Source organism: Xiphophorus couchianus, chromosome 12 (assembly GCF_001444195.1).
Source record: "Xiphophorus couchianus chromosome 12, X_couchianus-1.0, whole genome shotgun sequence".
Classification (NCBI taxonomy): domain Eukaryota; kingdom Metazoa; phylum Chordata; class Actinopteri; order Cyprinodontiformes; family Poeciliidae; genus Xiphophorus; species Xiphophorus couchianus.
Window position 1 is genome coordinate 14,453,368 of NC_040239.1, and position 21,789 is coordinate 14,475,156.

Sequence of the window (21,789 nt, forward strand, 5' to 3'; positions counted from 1 at the left end):
TTTGAGCTAGAGATTAATGCTAATGCACTGAAAATGTATTTATATTCCAGCTTTTTTCAAACATTTGCCAGGTATGACAATAAATGTGAACTGCACTATATGTTTTTAGAACAACTTTCATATTTAATACAGAACACATAATTCCTTCAAACGCTTCTTTAATGGCTTACGGTTTGGTATGGCTATAAAAAAAATCTTCAAGCATTTATCATAACTTTAAATATTTTCTAATTTTACGTGAACGTCTGGTGGCATTTCAGCACAGCATTTTTTATGCATCACATTTCAGGACTTTCTCATATTTTTTTATAATATACTTGGAACCAGAAAACTAGTACTAGTACAGGGTAAAATAAAGTGTCTCTAGTGTTTTGTTTTGAATAAATATTAATGCTAAACAAACTAATGTTTGATTAAAACACAAGAGCTCCTTGTTTTCATCCTCACACGAGTGACAAATAAAAACCTGCATGGACAAAGAATTCTATAGTTTAGTTTTCTAATTTTATTAAAAGTTATGCAATGAACCATTCAGTTCAAAGCTCAGCAGTAGGTTTCTGTACTCTGTGTGCCTTTTGTGTGTTTACCTGGTGGGGTACCATGTCCTGCTGCTGCAGTTGCAATTGCAAAGGCTGAGGCAGGAGAGACGGAGCAGCGTGAATTCTCCCCAGACTGAACTACAGACACAAAGACACATAATTATCATCAGCAGCAGCAACACAGTTGGTTTTTTCTGCTGTTGCAGTTCAAGAGAAAGGAGTGCATTAAATGACCTCTTCTGACAGCCCATCAGGATTACAGTGGCTCCAAATAAATCACTCGACGTTATGAGTCATAACTTTACTTAAGGATTAAAAGGTTGTCCGCTGAGATCATTCTTCTGTTGTAGTGAACATTATTTGTCATTTTTATGTCAACCTTAATTACAGCCTGATGATGAGTAATGTGTTTAATAATTGCACCACGCAAAGAAAAAAAAAAAGTTTTATTTATGTAGAATTAAAAGATTTGAACTTAAAACTGAGAAGCAACAAAAGACTGTAGAACTTTTTTATTTGGAAAGGTCAAAGTTTCAACAAATTTTATTCAGCTTAGTTAAATAGTATCCATTTGCATTTTTAAAAACGGTTTCACAAGGAACATTGTGTGACAGATTAGTCCTGCTGAATTAAATTTTATCTGAAAATGTAAAAATAATCCATTTCATGAATGCTTGTGGACTGCAAACGTATGTTGAATATCAAGTTTCATGGAATGTATTCATAGACAAAGAAGAAAAACACAGACAAAGCAGTAATTTTGTCTCTAGATAAAAAGATGAATACAGCATTAAAATTACTTCCAAATTAAATCTTATGATTGAAAACAAAAATCACAATCAGTCTAAAAACAGTGACTAAGTCTGCAGCAATTCAATTTACAGATTATCATGCACTCTAAAAAGTTCAAGTTGCATATAAAACAACAATTTTAAGCATTTTTAGTTGATCAGTTCTTGCCACTTTTTAAATTTGAGTTTTGTGTCAGGCTGTTGCAGCAGAAATTTTGATCGGCTCACTAACCGGGCGGTGGCACAGCGCTGCCAACCTGGCACTGCGGGGTAACCGTGTGCAATAAGGCCCACAAACACACCCACGGATTTACCTCCAGGCTGTCTGTAGCGGAGGTGGCGTGGTGTGGACGGAGAGCGACACGGAGACATGTCTCCCGCCTCGCTGTTCTGCGGAGACTCTGGGATGATTTTCTCCAGCGACACAGATTCCAACACAGCTAGACAGCAAGTTCAGATCAGGAGAAAAGGCACAATAAATGGCAGCACTGCTTATAATGATGAACATTAATGCTGCAGTTATACAGGACAAGAAAACTTTTTTTATGTAATAATGATGACATCTTTCTATTGACACACTATATATTTATTATTTGCAAACATTGGTTTGGGATTTTACCGACTTCGTCCATATCTGTTCCAAATATATTGGATTAATTTGAAAGAAAACATGCTTTTAAGAGAGATGGATGACATGTTCAAAAAAAGACACCGACCAGAACAGGAACAGTTATACATTTCTGAATTTACTGGAAGCTATTTCTCAGAAATCTTTATTTGTAGAAATTCCCCTGCTTGTAAAGAACATCTGCCTTACTTGAATGGCGTGTTTGGCATGTTCTCTGGTCTTTCTTATTTTAGAGGTGTTACAGAAGAAAGTTCCTGCTACAGACTTAAAAAACTGTCTGTTTATACTTTTGCAGTGGGAACTTGAGGGTTTGATTGCAGATTTTTCTCCTGCCACATGCTGACGTGCTCAAATGTGCCCATTTGTGAGTGCGGCTACGCGGCTATTTCCCCTTTGGACACTTGGAGGTTGTGGTAAGTTTGTGTTGAGGGAAACTTCAACATACTTCTCCGAATGCTGCGCCTCAGTTTTCCACAGAAAGGATCGATCCGCGGAGCCTCCTCCCCATCGGCTGCTGGGATGGGACTCTGGTCAGGCGAGGAGGGAGTCAGAGGATCCTGTGACGGCTTGCAGTTGTTTGGAGGAGGCGAGGTGGAAGAGGAAGGTGGAGAGGTAGCAGTCGGGGTTGGGGTTTGAGGCGTCGGAGTTTGAGGGGTCTGGGCAGAAGTGGGGCTACTGGCAGCCGACTGGGAGCTGCTGTGGTTGAAGTTTGAGTTGGACAGAGGAGACGTCAGGTCGAGGCCTCCCACCCTGGCAGTGATGGGGGAGTGAAGAGAAAGTTTTCGGATCCGGACAGGGGAAGAGGTGCGGGACTGGATGGATAACGGAGGAGGAGACGAGAACTTGCGGCAGAGACGAGGAGATCTATCGTTCGTGTTGTCAGTGCCTCTGTTGTTTTGGTTTGTGGCAAAAAACAACTCCAAGGACCTGGAGAGAGGAGAAAAACAATATGTTAGCAAAATAATAAGATATTAAAAAAGCAATAAAGAAAGAGTTCAGGGGGAAAAAGAGAAAACAGACATAATTGCAGCAGTGTGGAAGATTGTTCTCTCATTATAAAACTTTTTTCTTTTAGAACATTTTTTATAACAAACAAGGAAACTTGTATTTGGCATATTTCCTTAAAGGGAAGATTTTACAGATAACTGGGAGGGCATGAGGTTTCCTGTTATTAGATTTCTTCAGAGTGATTTGTATTGAGAGAGCGGATAAAGGATGTTAGAGCAGTGACAGATTCTTTATTGTTGTACCTCTGTATCCCAGCACACTGAACTGAAAAAATAAAAACCTTTTCCAGGTTACCCTGGTGACTGCCAGCTTTAATTCCCCCAATGTTTAAATTCACACCTTTTTAAAACATCAGAAATATTATCGCTTTGTATAGCCAGGGAGATTACTCAGCTTCAATAAATGCGGTAAAAGGTAGACAAGTGAAGATGAACTTAATACTGTCCTATTAATGTCGAGCCCACAGACAGTTATCATCAGTTTATGCAGTTTATCCCTGAGAGGTTTTATAGCAGCTGTCAAGATGGTTTGGTTTTTACGGTCTGACACTCTTCACGATCAATTTTCACTCTCGTTAGAGTTTGTGTTGTGCAGTTTATTTTCACAAAGACGTAATAGGTTTGAAAGAGTGCAGACTGGTTCACATTTACACTCGTAAGAACACAAACATTATAATGTTTCTTTAAAATAGTCAGCATGTTATAAACCATTTACATGTGTAAATATCCACATATGTAAATATCCACATATACTTATACAAACTTAATCTCAAACTGTAAACTGGAGAAAGACCCAGCGTTTTTAATTTATTGGGGAATTATTACAATGTTAGGAAGTAATAGTTATCAGACTCACCTAAGGAACACTTAAACTAAGTCTGTTCGATTAAATTAGATTAGAATAGAACTGAAATATCCTTCATTGTCCCACAGTGGGGAAACATTTAGCAAAAGGACATGACTTACTCTACCTCTATAACATTTTATGAAATTGGAGCAGAAAGAGAATGAGTTTGGACATTGTGCTTTGCAACATCTCTCCAGATCCTATAGACTAGAGTTTTCTCTCATGTAGTTTTCTCTCAGGCTTGCCACTTATGTTTTAGAGGATTTATGTATGGGGACTAAGCTGGCCCCAGAAGGCATTGATTTTGTGTTTGATTAACCATTTCTGTGTTGATTTAGCCATATTTCTAAGTTGGTATGGAAGTGAATTGGAAGAGATAGAGACCTGGAGTGGCCTAGTCAAAATCTGGACTTATTATCCAACTCAGATGCTATATTGTGACTTTAAACAGGCCCCTTCTGCTTAAACATTCTCCACTGTCTGCTGTCAGTGAACAGTAATGTAATAGTCTTCTTGACTTTTTTTTTAATAAAAAAATTAACTTTTGCTTTATGAAACTGTTTAATATTAATTTCATCAAATATTAACCAGCTATATTGTCACCTTATGAACATTTAATTTTTCTACTACTGTATTATCAAGTAATTTGTTGATGGATGTTGGATGACAATAATGTGAAAAGTCTAAGAATTATCATTCTGGTGCTTAGTATGTAATTTCTAGTTAAGTACTAATTAGAAATTACATATATTATGTAAATGTAAATGCAACTGTGAGGAATAATAGCAGAGAGTAACTGTAGTTTATGTTTACTTACCAACACAATGAAAACAATACTAAATGTTTATGTAAAACTATTCTAGATCAGAAAATATGGATATCTTCTAATATTTAAGGTAAGAATAAAATTACAGTCAATCCATGACCTGTGTTTTCTACAGATAGAAGTAAAAATCTTCCTTAAGTCTGAGAGCCACCACAGGTTTGGTGTTTGATTCTGTGTCATGAAAGCTGTTGTCAAACGGAAAATAAAACATTTGATTATTGCAGTTCAGGGAGTCGAGTCAAAATTGGTTTATGGGTAGAGTTATCATGCAAAGGCAAACACAGGCATCTTCTGTTTGTATGGGTCTCTCTTACCGATTCAAAACAGAGAACAAGATGCATCTTAAAAGGAAATGAAAAGCTGGAAATGAAAAGATGCATGAAGAACATGAAGAAGTAATGATAAGCTGAAGAACAACAAGCAGATTAAGAGAATGCAAACTTAAGGTGATTAATATCTTACTAATTTTCTTTATGGGTATAAAAATTTGTAGGAAAGAAAACATCTAAAGAAAGCAATATTCCACTGAGAAAAGATGCTTTTGGATTAATGCAGCCTTTACACATTAAAATATATTCTGATTTCCCTTCATTTCTTTATTGATGATTCATTATAATGTCAGAGGCAGATGGAGAGTTACAATCCCAGTAAATCATTTGGATAAATTCTCAGTCAGGATTAGCAAAAGCTAGAGCCATGCATTAGTTCAGTATCAGACCATGACCAGAAGAGAGAAGAGGCAGACAGGAGAAAGTGCAGCGGAGTCAACAGAGAAAAGACCAAGTTACTTGGACTGATCCATGGCTATCTTCTTGATCTTCAGACTGTAGTCAGGACAGATGGATGAGATGGACAGACGGTCAAATGAGTGGCTCTGCACCCTGGGATATGTGGGGACAAAAGAGATGGATAACAAAAAATGATTTAATGTCAGGTTGGAATGGTTGAATTGAGACAGAAATCCAAGCGATGGAAGATGGTCAGAGGGATGATGTTGGAAGAGTGATGAATGATTCTCTCTTGGAGAAAAGTTGTGCCTGAGGAAGGAGCAGACACTGTGAGTCAGAGAACAGCAGGGCACAGGAAATATTCAGACTCCTAAGATGATCTGTGGCCACATGGGAGGAAACCCAACCTCAAAAAGGCACATCATTTTAATTTGTAAATATTTATATACAGTATGTGCATATTCTATACATATTTATGTGTGGAGATATTTCATCTCAGTCCCTGTAGGAATGAGATGTGAGAAAGAAATCTCTCCCCTTGTAAGAAAGAGCTGGAAGCAGTTTCCGATTTCAACCCATGAAAGCAGTTTAACTGTACTGGGCAAAGACGCCCCAATTTATTTTCTGGAGAATCTGTTTCAGTTAAAACCAGATACTACATTCTTCAAAGTGAAACGTTTCTTACTTTCTGACATCAAATAAACATTTTTTGGTCATGGTCAGTTAGGATTTAGAGAGACTCTTTTAACCTTCTTGCATTTCTTTTCCTAAATCTACTAGAATTATTATGCCTTTAAAGAACTAGTGAAGGTCAAGCTGATGATGCTGTGGCTTCATCAGCTCCAGTAGGTGACAACTGGACTCACAAGTTGGCAGACTATGACACTCCCAGCATAGAAGATATTTGAGGAACTGCCTTGGCTTTCAATCAATCTGACGCAAAAGGAAAAATCATCTAAAAACAAAATTACTCTGAGTTCCCTACAAATATAGCGTTACACACAGACACCAACAATACTGTTTATCTTCTCTGTATTCAAAAATTGGAGACTCCAAAAACAAAAGAAGACAAAACTAATGAACCAAAGAGATTATTTAGATTTTCATGGAAAGAAAATGTCTTGGAAGGACTTTCTAATTTAAATAATGTTTAACTTAATTAAATGCTGCTAGTGGGCTGGGTGCAAGGTTCACCTACCGCAGTAAATCAAATTACCCCAAAAATGGAGCGATAATTTGATTTTAATTTGATTTGAGTACTTGATTATTTAAAATACTTGACAGCTAAATCATAAAGTTAAAAAAGCTCAAAACGGGAACTTCGCTGTCATCTTATGTTTGTTTCAAAAGGGAGAATTATGTATTTTCCTGGAACATAGTCAAAGTTTTATACCACAATAAAGTTACTATGTTACCTTCAGTTGTAACATAGTAACTTTACCGTCAGTTCTAACAATTGAAAAGAGGTTTGACTGTGCATCTTAGCCATATCTGATGCCTGAAATTGGCCTCTGTCTCTTTAAGAAGCTCCTAACCTTTCCAACATCATCACAGTAATGCTTCTTCATGATGCTGTTTAAATCAGTTCTTATTAGTATTGGACTGAGAAGTAGTCTGTATGATGAACTCAGCAGACTTGCAGCTCCATCAGGTGTTTGCTAACACCTGCCACGAGGGAATAACATGATAGCAAGATAAAAAGCTCAGTAAAGTCGATTTTGCACAGTACCCACCCCTCCATCTTTTAAAATTGCCCTGTTTTACATTCACATGCATTGCATTTCACACAATGCAACATTGACTTTACTTCTAGTGTAAGTGATTAACTTAAAATATAAATTAGTAGCTTTATTTAATTGTTCTTACGGGTAAGTCAGATTTGACTAAGCTCGATTTGATCGCTTCACCTTTATAAAACACAACACATTGAATGGTGCATCTCTACTACTTATCTGCTTAAAGCAAATCCTACAATAACCATCCCTACCTCCATGTGACTAGCTTACCAGAAAATTGTTAAAATAATAAAGATACAGTTTAGGCAAAACATGCTTTCTGTACAGCTTTAATTTAATCTCTTTGGAAAAGCATGTATTAAATCTTAAAATCTAGAAAAACTACCAACATGCAACTATCTTTCCTGTCTGCCTCTAATGCTCAAGTGCTTCCTTCTTGTTCTCATCCAGTGAAGGCAGCCACAAGTCATGGTGAGTTAAGTAACTATGTCCTTTCGCATAAAAAAACACAAACTTTTCCAGTCAAAACCCAGAGCTGAGCAGAAATGTGGATGGAGCATAAACACCCTGCTCTGATGCAGCCAGAGATATAATGAGATTTAGATTGAACATCATGTGACACGTGATTTTTATGTTGATGCCAAACAAAATTTGTTGAGGCATCTGTCCTGCTGGCCCTTCAGATACAAACATTGCTTGTTCAAGCTGGTTGGCTTAATCTTGTCATGTGTAAAGTCAAAACCTGATTCTTACATTTTAAAGAAAAATAATGCAATCCCTGCAGCAAATGTGTGTTGTATGACCAAAGGCATGACTGCATAATTTGTATGTGTAAATTGTAAGACCTGATGGGTATGGAGGAAAAGGGCTTCTTGTAGATGTCAGCCAGTTTGTCCATGACCACGGTTCCCGTGGTGAAGATCCTGTACGTGTGCAGGAAGGTGTTCAGGAAGTCTATAGAGAGGAAGCGCAGGTCGGTCAGCCGCTCCAGCAGCCGCTCCACACTCGCGTAACGGATCTGGGGGACCTTGCAGGAGTTGAGCGTCTTGCTGAAGCAAATGTCAATATCATCTTTATGGAGGCGCACATCGGATCTGATGGATACACACACACACACGCGCACACGCCGACACAAACACAAAACAGCATGTGGGTGACTGCAGGGCAGCTCAGCAAGAAAAATTTATTAAATGCCACTGAGCAAAAATAAGGTTAAGCCAATAAAGAGAGAAATAAAAATGAAAACTATAAATTAAAAGAAACAAACATAATACATAAAACTTTGACTTAAAACAATTACTTTTTCACAGGAACATGGATCTAGTATCAAAATGGTCACAAAAGCTTTAGATGTAAAAGCATCTTAATAATTGTGAATATGATTGTTACATGCTCTTTTAAGTGTCCATATTTTCATACAAATCAGTGAAGACGACACATTTGTCTTATCTTACTGAGGTTTTCATTTCCATAACTATGCATGGGCTGCTGTGAGATTCTCATGTCATTATATCCCTGAATAAAATGACAGTGGTTGCACAAATTTGACATATTATCATAAACATTTAAAAGAAGAAAATTTAAGATGATGCAGCTGTTTTTGTTTGAGTCCCTTCTCTAAGGTTTGGTGCTTTTGTTATAAATTTTTTGAGGGGAGAAGAAAAGAGAGTCTTCTGCAAAGTGATATTTTGTACTCGCTTTGATTTGAAGTAATTTTGTTATAATTTGTCCTCAGTGCACTTTAGCTACATTTGGATACAGGGCTGCAATAAATGGTTTCAACCAGCAGGAGGTCAAATTTAAAACCACAAAGCAGGTTTATTGCACAAAATGCCTCCTTTATTGCTCTTGAAGAAGTAACTCTTTCTTCCTTATTTTCTTTCTTTTATTTTCTTGAAGAGTTTAGCGTTTGTTTATGAAAATTATGCATGAAGGCTGAATGTTAAATCAGTCAGGCTGACAGCATGGGTTTCGGCAGCTGTTAAACAGACACGGATGCTCACAACTTTCAAAATAGCATTAACTTAATAATGGACTCATTTAGACTCATTTTACATTCCTACTAATTGACCCGTGAGAAAAAAGTGTAATGGAAAAAAAAGCTGTGCTAAGCAACGGGTGGCAGAGTGAGGATCAGAGTATGCATCAGAAAGTAAAATCTAAGATAAAACTCTTAGATAGTCTTGCACTTCTCATTAAAATATCCAAGCTTTACTAAAGGTATAGCCCAATGGAGATTCTGAAGCAGCCTGACATTTTACTTTTTAATACATAGGTCTAGCTCAGAGGTCATCAATTTCAGTCCTTGAGTTCAAATACCCTCAACCTTTGGAGGCACCTGTGCTCTAACACACTTGAATCAAATAAATTGTTAATGATCAGGCTTTTGCAAAAAAGCAGAGGTCAATGAGCCTTTTGATCCAGGTGATTTTCAACAAGAATGAATGCAAAAGTTGCAGGCGCTGATTGGCGCTCAAGAGCTGGAGTTGCAGATATCGCAAACTGGCCCATGCCTATTTAAAATCCAAACTTGTGTCAATTTTGAAACTAATTTCTCTCCATAGCACTTCACTTTGGACATGCAGCTTGCTCTAGGTGCACAGCATGAAGATATGTGTGCTTTTCTTCACACAAACATACTTACTTGATCATATGAGGCACAGTGACTTTAGAGTTTTCCTCAAACACACTAGTCATCAAGCCATTACAGCGGATATTATCGATGCACTGTAAATATACAGAGTACAACAATTAACCAAAGACAAAATATTTTCTAAAGATTATACAGACAACTGGTGGAGAGAGCAATAGAAAACATCCCAATGTAGTTCGACCGGGTTTTATTGTTTTCTCATGCTTCCTGCTTTAAATTATTACAAAGGTAGGATTAATAAGAATATTTCAAGACAAGAATGCAATTTATAGACCCATCATTGTATTCTATGTGACAAGAATTACTCTAGTATGACATGCTTGTATGCTGTTATCTTGTTTGTGAAACACAGAGGCAGCGAGCCCAGGGGAACGGCACTGCACTCTGTTTACTCATCACTAAGCCCCCTCAACGCCCAGCGGAGACATGCTCTTGCTGTTTGGAGGTGTTCTTGTTATTATGTGTTTGTATGGATCTGTGTTGGTGTATTACCTGGCTAATATCACTGGTCCATGCAGCCTTCTCCTGCCGCGACGGTGCCAGCAGCACCACAGTAAAGGAAGGTGAGTCTGATGGCTCGACCACCAACTTAAAGTCCAGCTGACCAAACACCTGACCAGCCGTTTTAGCTGCATCGCAGAGGAAAACAATCAGTGTTTTAAACTACAACACACACCTAGATGCATATATTCCTAAATATTTATAAGGAAAACAGCACTGAAGGTTAATTAGGCAAACCTTCTTCTGTGCATTGCTGAGGATTAACGGTAAAATGGAGCATGAGTATCCACATGTATGACTCATTCTTTGTATTTATGTGTACCAATCCTAGATGCAAAATTAATTTTCACATAAAGGAGTTACAGTTCTATAATGTCAAAAGATCAAACCATGGTATTTAAAGGGTGAACGTCTGATATTTAAAGGAAATTAATTATTGTTTGACATCTAATTAACCTTCAGAAGAGATGAAGTCTGAACAACCCGATACGTAGGAGGTATTCAAGCAAAGAAAAGGAAACACTGTTCTTACATTCGTCATCAGTAGCATCTGGTTCCTCTATGAGTGTGCAGTCAATAAGGGACAAAACTCCACCTTGCTGTTAGAGGAAGAAAAAAACATTCTAGATTCTTTTTTCCTACTCGTGTATTGTTGCAGAACACAGTGTAACAGTGATGTCACCTTCAGGAGGTGCAGTTTTCCACCAGAGCTGCGAGTGCAGACTAGAAAGTGTTTTGTGAAGAGAAAACACTGCCGTTCTCCCTCTTTCTTCAGGGAGAGGGAGCCGAGTCGGACCTTGCTGAGTTTCCCTCGCTCCACGGACGGCAGCTGGATCAGAGAGCCTGTGGAGCAGGAGCGGCATAGGGTTACATTACTCATCATTAAACTGACTGAAGAGAAGAAACACACATTGAACTTGTTTACCCAGGTTTCCTACATATTATTCATGTTGGGTTTTTCTCAACTGATTTGATCTATTTATGTGATTAGAATTAAAATTCCTGCGATTGTTAGTTGAGCCTCCACAACATTTGCCTTTAAAGAACTAGTGAAGTAGCAGCTTCTCATTCTTCCAACAAACTTGCAAATGCTTTTAGACATGCACCAATTGCTTCCACACAATTCTCTGCTGCTTTATGACAGTGTTATGTACTTATGTCGTGTCAGTCAAAATGAACAATAGCTATGAATGAATGCTAATTAGTCATTCCCTATAAAACTCATCGCATACATATGTCATTACACATAAATTTTATTTAAACAGTTGTCAGAATCTGCCAACTTTTTCTTTATCATTCCTTCCTTCTGAAAACTGAACAATTTCTCTCAGGAGAAACTCAGTTTTCACTAATAATATTGTTTACAGTTGTGCACAGTTTAGTCCAATGGTTGTTTCTTGTGTTTGTTGTAAATAAGTTTATGCTTTTCTTTTGCACAAAGCTGTGAACAAATGAGAACTGTGAATCATATGTGTTTAGTGTCGTGTACTTATTTACTTCACTAAATACATTAACTTGTAACTTCTAAATGTAGATTTCAAATAGCTGTGCAAAAACTATAAAGTGCTGTCTTTATAGTTTGACTTTCATTGACATGAATACTTGCTTTTGATGAATGAACTATCCATTTTAGGTTTGGTAGTTTGTTCTAATTGTTTTGAAAAATGTACAAGATGTTGTGCAAATGTCAACAGAGATGTAAGACATGCACAAAGTGAGAGAAAAACAGTAAGATAAAAGTTAACTGGACTAAACTTAATTTTGGGGGGGCATGCTTTTATTATAGTGAGTAAAAATGGACAAATAGATAAATGGATGAGCAGATGCATTGCTGAACAAATGGAGAGACATGGACGGACGGATGATATATTTCTTTACATACTAAAGCCAAAAACCAAATTCCACACTTTTCTAGATTGAGTAGAAACCATCTTTACTAAATGCCTTTGAGTGTTTAGAGAATTGTTTTGACGGATTAAAAACACGATCCAAATTAGAAAAAACAAGCCACTTCTGATGAGTCAGCTACAGAGGGAAAAACTCAACCTGATTTCCTAGGACAGTTTAGCATGTCTTTAAAGACTTGTCGATCTCTCCCAGCCAACAGACTTGACAATAAAACCACTGACAGGTAAATTACATTGACTATTTGGTTACAACACGTTGTTCTGCTGGGAAATCTTGGTTCCTGGCATCAATCACCAATTTCAAGGCAGCACCACTCCCAGATGACATCGCCCCTCTTAACAAGACTGTGTGTTTCACCACACGGTAGAGACAGCTCAACAAGCATAAGATCCTAATCTGTAGGATCAACTGGAAAACCTAATCATCAAAAGGAAAATCCTGCAACCCACAGTCACCTGCTGCTATTTTCCAAGAGCCAAACACCACAGGATGCCCACAAAGGTTCTCTATAAATGCCACAAAGGGCTGCAGCTGTTTTTCACAGCACAACATCAGACAAGGAGTTTCATTACCGCTGCTAAATGAGAAAATCTTATCTAATTTTACCAATTTGATTAAATTTGATAAGTTATGTTGTTATGAAACAGTAGGAAGCTGTTATTAGGTTTATACACTTTGAATTAGAGCATCCAGGATGAACACCAGAGTCCATACTAAATTAATGTAACTCAATAACTCCTCAACATATTCAGTTTTGAAAGATTGTGTTTTTATAACTACTTGTTGCTTAAGGTGTGCAGTGCCATGTAAGGTATGTGGAGTAATAAAGGTAATTGAGTGGTTTTACTTTGTTAAACCAGGCAGAGCCTATGGTGAAATCATGCATGTGTTTAGCTGCATACAGATGTGGGGCAACAGACCCAGGAGGGAAAACCGAACATCAAAATCCAGATTTCGACAGAATCGCATCATCTGCAAATGGAAAGATGAGAACCTGAGGCTCCTAAAGTATATAATGACACTAGCAATAGTGGGGCAATTAGCAATACCAGTCAGTTACTGAAGCATCTGCCAGTCAAAATAGTGAATGGTCAGTTATATGCACGAGACATCATCCCAATGTCTTGATTAGGTTTTAAAAAATCACTTTTGGTGTCTGTAGGAGATTCTCTAGCTGCAGCTGACAGCTGTTCAGCATGTGAAGCATACAGACGTTAAACTACTGGGACAAGAGCCCAATACAAACAGCTGTTAACAAGCAATTTGAATGAAACAGCATAAATCACAGTAAACAAGGCATTTTCTGTAGCATGTAAGACACAAACTGCTAAAGAGTATTACTGCGAACTGATGAAGACTCACCCTGCCTGACGAAGGTCTGGCTGGTGTCCAGCAGGATGTCGCAGCCTTCAACAATCATTCTCTCAATGGCCAGATTCTTCCGGATGTTTTCTGTGTCGCTAACCTCATCGTGCATCACTCTGGACACACAATAAGGAAGTTATTTCAGTTTTTATAATCAGAGTGAATAGAAAAATGTCGAGTATTTCAACACCTACCTAGATAATTCCTCTAATTTGGACTTGGCAAACTCAAGACTCTTGCGCTCCACATGCTCATGAGGTGTGTGGGCCAGGAGTTCGTGTAGTGTTATGATGTAACGAGGGATCTTTATGGAGTAAAGAGCATTATGGAAAAGTAAAGTTGAGTGGATATATACATATAATTCAGTCGTGCAAAAGTTTGTTTCCAAGCATCAGAGTGTGGCAGAGTTTATGATCTACCTGGAACATTGGGTATGTGAGAAAAGTCTCAAGCATCCTTCCTTCACAGGCAGCGTTGGACTCGTACTGTTTCAGCAGTTTGTCGAAGTCTCTGTTCTGCTTACAGTTGGCTAAAACTTGAAGGCTGTACTGATGGTTACGCACAAACTCCTGGTAGATGTTTAGCATGGGCAGCAGGATGTCAAACAGGTCAGCTGGAGGTAAAAACATACAGTGTAAATGCACATGCAGTCAGTACCTCCAAATTGTGACAAAAAAATATATATATATATTTTCCCTCCATTGTTTTTAGGACAATATCTGTCTCACTGTCAGTAGGATGTTTTCCACAGTTTTATTGGTAATAATAGCAACAATTCATATATTTATAAATATTTATTCAGTTGCACTTTTTCTGTCCAATGGCTGTTGAACTAGGCAGCTCCTCCACAAGTTGCAAGGATTCATGTTTCACATATTTAGTTTAATTACTGTTAATTTTTTTCAGTGTTTAAAGTTTGTGTGCTCAGTCCGATAAAATATAAAAATATAATCATAAAAGCAAAAGATTTCCAGGCATTATTTTTTATTTAATTCAGCTATAAATAGATAAATTAGACTATGAGTAGAAGAAAATGTCCCCTGGGTATTTTTTCAGTAGGAGCAGCAGAGTCCAAATGTTTTATTAGATACACTGACATTTTAATTTGCTTACTAGAGTACATGCAGTACATCATTTATGAAGCTTAACGATGCACTGAGAAATTGTCTGGTGATTAGAAATTCATACTTTTCACCTTAATCAGCCCAAACCAATGACTGGAGAGTTGAAAACTCCAAATATAATATTTTTCTCCTGAATGGTGAGCATGCTGGACTGAGCACTCCCTGGTCAAGCTAACAAAGTTGGACAGTTTCACAAACCATTTAATTTTCTAAGGGTTTCATTTAGGCTGCATGATAGTGAGAAAGAGCAACACTTTCAGCAGATAACAGGAAGACTAAATGTATTAAAGCAAAGTTGCTTTTTTCTATACTTTGAGCTTTCAATCAATGTCTACCATGGAAAATATTACATTTTGTTATGTTACTAACCTTTTGCAAATCTAAAGGTTATGGTACACATATGCATTTTCTAGAATATAGAGACTGCTTTAGTAATGCTAGCCACACAAGATGGTAATTGCTTTTATAGTTTGCTAAAGATTGTTTATGATTAAAATCTCTTACCATTTTCTTTTTGTTTTAAAATAACTGTGAAACCTCTCTCAAGCATAGGGTGTGACATCAAATTTTTCCTGAAATAAATAAATAACACTTGCTCACAAAAATGAGCTTTTTGCTAAATTGAAACAAAAATGGGCTAAAATCAAAGCAGATCAAAGCTGTTCAAAAGAGATCAGACATTCAGCCCCACCAATTCTTAATAAAGTCTATTTAATAAATATAGTAACCACAGTCTGCAACATGTTTTCCCTTCTTAAAATGTATTCATGACCTGAGAAGAAAAAAAAGAAATAGATGAAAAATAAAAACTGCACAGTTCTTTTTGGTGATAAAAGTACTGGCTGCATAATGAGGGGATCTCAAACATGTTTTCTACAGCAGTAATTGATATGAAAGATGTCGGTGATAAAATGTCTGCATCTAGATTCTGCTTGAAAAGAAGAGTCACATCAGGTCGGCAAGTTTAATCAGCGCTTTCCTCTATGTTATAATTTGTCACCAGTAATTTGCTGCCACATCTGTCAGCCGCCTGTCTCCAGGGTGATGCTTATCTGCTCAGGGGGGGGGTTTAGGGGGTGAGAAGCTTCTGGTCTGGATAGTTATTGTCTGTGAAGACAATGAGTCTGCTCAGTGCAGACTGAGATAGGAACGCCGGGGTTTTTGTGAATAGGACTAAGTGACATTAACAGTGACGTCTGGTGTGAATAGGAAATATTGAAGCGGAGAATCGCTAAAAAGCCGACCTTCATGCCTTCAGCGAGCGTGGTTATGGATTGTGTTTGTGTGCTCTGCTCTGTGTGTGAAGGCGAGTGACAGCTCACCCAGCACCAGAGTTGGCCAGTTGGCGATCCTCGCTTTCAAGCCTTGATGGAAAATCTCATGGAGGAACATAATGGTCTCACTGGGAGCATATTGAAAACACATTAATAGTGTCGACTTTAGGGAGATTTATGCAAAAGCAGAGAAGAGTTTTTGGTTTTATTTTTTTAAAAGTAATAAAAAGACACATTCAAACATACAGCAACACACCTGTTGAGGAAGATGCTGCTCACATCATCATGGCTGATGGGAGGTTTCTTTGAACTGGCGGCCATTCTCAGAGGTCTGAGGAAACAGTTGACCAGGATGTAGAGCTGGTGGACATACCTGTCATACACACACGCATACACACACACACATAGGTAAAAAAATTATGAAAGGTTGGTTGTTCTACAAGATATCCTAATATAGGGGTAGCCATACTGCAAATAAAGAGTGGCATGCAATGTGCATCCTGTGGGAAAGGGCTTTCAGATGTGTTAATGCGCACACACTTCCAAATTGTGCAAACAGACTGGGACTGAAGTAGGTCCCAGTTTGACATTAGCCACCATAGCCTGCCATAACAAATTTTGCTATTACATTTTGCATTCTCTGCTGAAATGAACTGTCCACAATGGAGCTGGAAAACATTTTAAATATCCAAAATAAAATACAATAAAAAGAATAATTAAAATGGAAATAAACACCATAGACAACAGAAATCATAAATAAAATGGATTATGATGTATATGTAAACAAAATAACCCTTCAAAAATATATCAGAATGAAAATTACGAAGCTCGTTTAAATTTATCATGTGATGAATTGCTTAATGCATCACAGTTAAGGAGAAGAAAGGGTTATGTGGTTTAAGATCTGATTTTACAATTGTGCAGTGCAAACCGATTCAGGGTTCAGAGTCTTGCTGTAATCAGTGAATAACTGATTTTTGCTTTTGTGTCCTTCTTACTGCAAATGCTAAGATATGCACCCTGTGCTATATGTTCAGGCAACTCCTGTCATCTGGATCATTTCATCCTGTTGATAATTTGATTAATTTTAATGGTGCCTTCCTTCAAAGTGAGCCTAAAACAGATGGTGAACGCACAGAAACCACACATGTTTCCAAAGAACCTTTGCAGATTGTCAATAAAAATCATAGCGCAAATGTAACACCCATGTGTGGTATTGTGACAGGTAGCAGTTTGCTGTAAGATTTTAACAGGATTGTACTGTAGTGCACAATGTAAAACTGTGCACTACACAGTCTGAAACAAAAAACAAGTACAAAGGCTTTTATAACAATTGGAAGTCATCATTTACACAAGTTTGCATAAATGTAACTTTAATCAACTTAGCTTTTAAATATGGCAGAAGAGAAACATAAACTTATCATTTAAAATGAACTTGACCAGCTCCAACAAGAGCTCTCAGATGTGTTGTAAAGGTTTGATTCTTACTTTTAAAATTACATTTGATATTTTTAGACTGAAGATGCTCAACTGAATAAGCTCTGCTAGGATAGAAAAAAAAATTTAAAACAAGAAATTATTTATTGTAACTAGTATTGCGATCACAATATTCTACAATAATATTGCTATAACTTGATTCTTCAAGACATCCGGCTCTAACAGGGACCCACGGTTTATTTTTCCAAAACAAAGGTGCTACAAATAAACTTTAATTTTGATTTGATTTTTGATCTTGAGGTCAACAAGTCTCTATAACAAAATAATGAATCGGAAAGCTTGCTACACATCTTTACCAAGAGCACCAATAATTATAAAGTATTACATCAGTTAAAATGTTTGGTATCAGATGTAAGCAACAATTTAAAAAAGCGCCAGCTCATATTAACTTCACATTAACTGCAGTTTATTTAAAATGATGCTGCCACAATCTTTACCAACGCTGGAAAAATGAATTATATAATAGAGCTTAAATCATTGGCTCCCAGTTTGCAAAACAATACATTTTAAAGTCTTGTAGCTGGATTTATAAGGCACTGAATGGTCTTGACCCTACAGTACCTACAACATTTCCAAGCTGTTGATCTGGAAAGGACAATCTGTGTTTCTCAGGTCATCAGAGACTTCAAGATTTTTCATTTTCATGACCTGAACTAAACAAGGAAAAGCAGCATCTAGTTTTTGTGTTATCAAAACAGGTTCCTGAGAGCCTGAGGTGTTCAGAAACTATTGACACATTTAGGTCAGAGTTGGATCAGGAAGGATTTAAAACGTATGGCCGTCATTTTAATGGCTTAGTGGAATTTTAAAAAGTTTGAAACAGGACAAAAGTTAAGTTGTTTTTGTTTTTTTGTTATTTTTTGAAGAATGTTCACTTTGGAGCATAAAGATTGGAAAATAATTTTGACATATTTTTAAAGTTGTGATTAGTTCAGAGTTAACTAGTTTCAAAGTGAAGGGAGAGTCAGAAAAGGACAGGAACAGATGGAGAACGGATGCCTTCTGGTCAATCTGACAATCTGAAGCCGATGCATTTTGTCAGGTCTAGTTTTAGTATTGCCCATAAAAATCCAGTCAATTGTCATCCTAGATATCATGAGAAATCATTCATAGAGCTTCATCTGCAAAACAGTCACCAGATCAGCCACTATCTTAGTGCAAAATATATGTTCAACCACGAATAAAAATGAATAATATATCACTGAACAATTTTAAACAATGAAGCCGTAAAATATGTAAATGATACGTGACGCTAAAGTTTCTCATGCAAAATGTTGCATGACCAACCAAAAGGTTTTTTTTTGTTAATCTTTAATTGCGTTTTCAATATTATTAAAATTAAAACATGTTTTTTTCTTCTTTCGCTTTTCTTTCTTTAATAAAGAGCACTCCAAGTAGAACGTCTTAATTTCAACTTTTATCTGGCACCAGATATTGTTTTATAATATTAACCAAAATTAGTTCGTATAATAACCACCTTGAGAACTCTGTGATCTCTATGTAGCACTCCTTCTGCTAATTTGACTAATTCAAATGTGTAAAATTAAATCTAAAGTAAAATTACATTTACAGAGCCACCAAACTGTTATCAGGCTATTTCCATAGGAAGTTAACCATGACCATTTAGATGCAGATTGTGATGTTGCTCGAGGCATGATGTATTTACATACTCTGTCTCTGCCTCCACCATATTGAAGACAATCTGGTTCCTCTTCCTCATGCTCTCAGCATGCGGAGAGCAAATGTAGTCCTGGACAATAATTTTCCACTTCCTGCGACACAGCCAGCCCCGCATGAAACTCTGAACCTATGGAAGGAAAAGCTTAAAGGTAAATGCACATATGAGAAATAAGAAATAAAGGTGATTGTAATAATGTTTACCTTTTTGATCTTTTTGATATCTGGGTCTTCGTTCTCATGGTAGACGTGATAAGGCCGCATCCGCTCCTTAGTTTTGTTCAAAGCTACAATCTTTTAAGAAAAGAGATTTCAGTTCAGATTCAGAAATTATTGTCACGTAAAACAGCAGATGCATAACAAATCCCTTTCATTATTTATTAACACGGATATTTATTAAAATAGGATTTCAGAGTATTATGTAATTAACAAAATTAGGATGCCCCACTTTTGCTTCCAGCTGATTCCCTGAATATTTTTAGTTCAGAGTGTGCTCAAAGAATCGTTGGTGCGTTTATAGCAGATACCAATCAGACTTCCTCATCACTGAAAGCCTTCATTCAGAACAGAGAGCAGGGGAAAAACCTGGAGGACAGCTCGTTCTGGCTAAAAGTAAACACGTTCTGGCTAACATTTGGACAAGAAGAGCAAACTTTTCAGCAATACTTAAAAAAAAACTCTTCACAGATTTATATACTCCAGTGTGACATTATTTAACCTGTTTGTTTCTACTTTCAACCCAATTACCAGTATGTGCTTCTGACATATGTGGTCGAGCTCAAGTGATAAAACCAAACACATTTTCAGCTACACTTCATCTTTATTTTCCCATTTGCCAGTTATCATGCAAATTATAGCAAAGAAGAGCCAGTCTGCCAAGTCCTGAGTGTAACACTGGCTAGTTTGTTTAAATATTCATAAATGCAAAGCATACACACACAGAAGAAAACAAACAAACAGACATGCACCACTATGTTTTAATGAGTTGAATAACCAGCTGCACCTTGGCTCTTAAGTTCTAATCCTTTTTTCATGAGCAGCTTCATTAAACATGCAGATGTTTTCTATTGCAAAACAACTTTCATTAGTATTGTTTTATTACCATCCAGCATCCCTGAATTCTGTCAATAAGATTCGCCAAAACAACACACATTAGACAGAGACAGTGGCACACTTGTTGCTCAAAGAGAAATTTAATACAGTGAGTGCGTCGTTTCTTCTCAAAGACAAGATTGCACACGCGAGCCTCGGTGTTTAGAGTAGAGATTACTGACACAAATGAGCAGAGACCAAATTGGAAACGACAGCAGAGCTTTGACTTATTGAGAGTTTACCAGCTGGGCCATTGAACAAACAGCGCCCCCTTTGAACAATCGTTATTCGCAGCAGAATGCAATTTCAAACGAATCCCTGTAACATTAGGAACAACTTTGGAGTTCTTTCTGGTTATGTCTGGGGCAGATGTGCATTTGCATCATTAAAAGTAAGGAAACTAATTTAAAATTTTCCTTTTTGTTTTGCAAAAAAAAAAAGTTCAATTTGGCTGATTAACTGCAGAGGAATTAAATCTGATCAAATCTGCTGTAATTTAAATAATGTTTAGACAATCTGCACAATATGTTTATCCCCATGAGTCATAAAAGTGATATGATGTTGTAAAACAACTCCATAAATGATGTTTAGTTATCTAAAAATGCTGTGTATGTTTATCCTATGCTTGTTGATTTAATGCACTTCTCACTGACGAGGCAAAACATTAGTAATGCATTTTTCTTTTTAAACGTCTTAAATGGAGACCAAGCTATTAAAAAGGAGGTTATAAAGTTATGACTGATTGGTGCATGGCATTAGCCAGGAGTGTTACCACAATTCATCTATTTTCAAATAGTTAGTTTTGCTTTTTGTACACAGATAAAGCATGACTGTTGGGTTTCAGCCAGAATTTCTAAGCCTAATTTACAGCAACATGTCCTGTAAGGTTTGCTGACCTTTTGGTAGAACCCCAAAGACAACCAACAATGGAGTAAACGTAGTCTTTGCAATGATCGCTCACAATGAGGCTGCGTCTGCCTCTGTTTGACTTTCCTAATCATTACAATAACATTACAATGTTCTAAACACATTTCATTCATTTGTTGTCTGCCAACTGTTTGTAATGTCTTAGCTATTTAAAATTGGCAAAAGCAATATCTTTACAGCTTCTGACCAGCCATTTGCATCACAAGGACGGTTTCCACTGCATATTTTAAAGCATTGTGGGAGCACTTATGTTTACTAAGCAAAATGATGTTATAAATCTAAGTAATGCGCACAGCTAACTGGATCCTGTTAATCTGTGTGGGGGGAAAGAAGGAAGGGGAATAATGTTGATTAACAATGTTGTGAGGGTCTGTTGGGTTTTATGTGTTCACACAAACGTGTGATTTATCAGGCAGCGACGGCTGCACAGAAACAGGACACATTCGATGAGGTTGGCTGTCTGTGAGGACGCCAATCAAGTATCTTTATGGAGGGCCTACTACACCCAGAAGTGACTGAGTGCACCCACTCCCTTATTGCCAAGAATACAAACATAGAAAACGACCCACAGCAAGCACACCGACACTGACATGTAAACTATATAGGTTTATTCAAATGCTTTCTTTTTGCTTTCACCCTTTGTGATTTGTTCAAATGAGAACACAATGC

At 37.1% G+C, this 21,789-nt stretch overlaps 1 protein-coding gene across 2 annotated transcripts in view; it reads right to left on the reverse strand.

Moving 5' to 3' along the window:
* rasgrf2b (Ras protein-specific guanine nucleotide-releasing factor 2b) overlaps positions 1 to 21,789 on the reverse strand; it is a 55,494-nt gene that overhangs the window by 8,433 nt on the left and 25,272 nt on the right. Inside the window, exons 4-19 of one of the 2 annotated variants that reach the window (XM_028034493.1) lie at positions 19,306 to 19,395; positions 19,095 to 19,231; positions 16,184 to 16,300; positions 15,976 to 16,055; positions 13,949 to 14,142; positions 13,724 to 13,833; positions 13,527 to 13,645; positions 10,939 to 11,099; positions 10,789 to 10,855; positions 10,248 to 10,384; positions 9,747 to 9,829; positions 7,948 to 8,196; positions 5,427 to 5,519; positions 2,404 to 2,885; positions 1,645 to 1,770; positions 588 to 677 (exon numbers count right to left, since the gene is read on the reverse strand). In XM_028034493.1, the coding sequence (XP_027890294.1) occupies positions 588 to 677; positions 1,645 to 1,770; positions 2,404 to 2,885; positions 5,427 to 5,519; positions 7,948 to 8,196; positions 9,747 to 9,829; positions 10,248 to 10,384; positions 10,789 to 10,855; positions 10,939 to 11,099; positions 13,527 to 13,645; positions 13,724 to 13,833; positions 13,949 to 14,142; positions 15,976 to 16,055; positions 16,184 to 16,300; positions 19,095 to 19,231; positions 19,306 to 19,395 (2,335 nt within the window). The remainder of the gene's footprint in view (positions 1 to 587; positions 678 to 1,644; positions 1,771 to 2,403; positions 2,886 to 5,426; positions 5,520 to 7,947; positions 8,197 to 9,746; positions 9,830 to 10,247; positions 10,385 to 10,788; positions 10,856 to 10,938; positions 11,100 to 13,526; positions 13,646 to 13,723; positions 13,834 to 13,948; positions 14,143 to 15,975; positions 16,056 to 16,183; positions 16,301 to 19,094; positions 19,232 to 19,305; positions 19,396 to 21,789) is intronic. The other variant, XM_028034494.1, reaches the window with a different exon arrangement.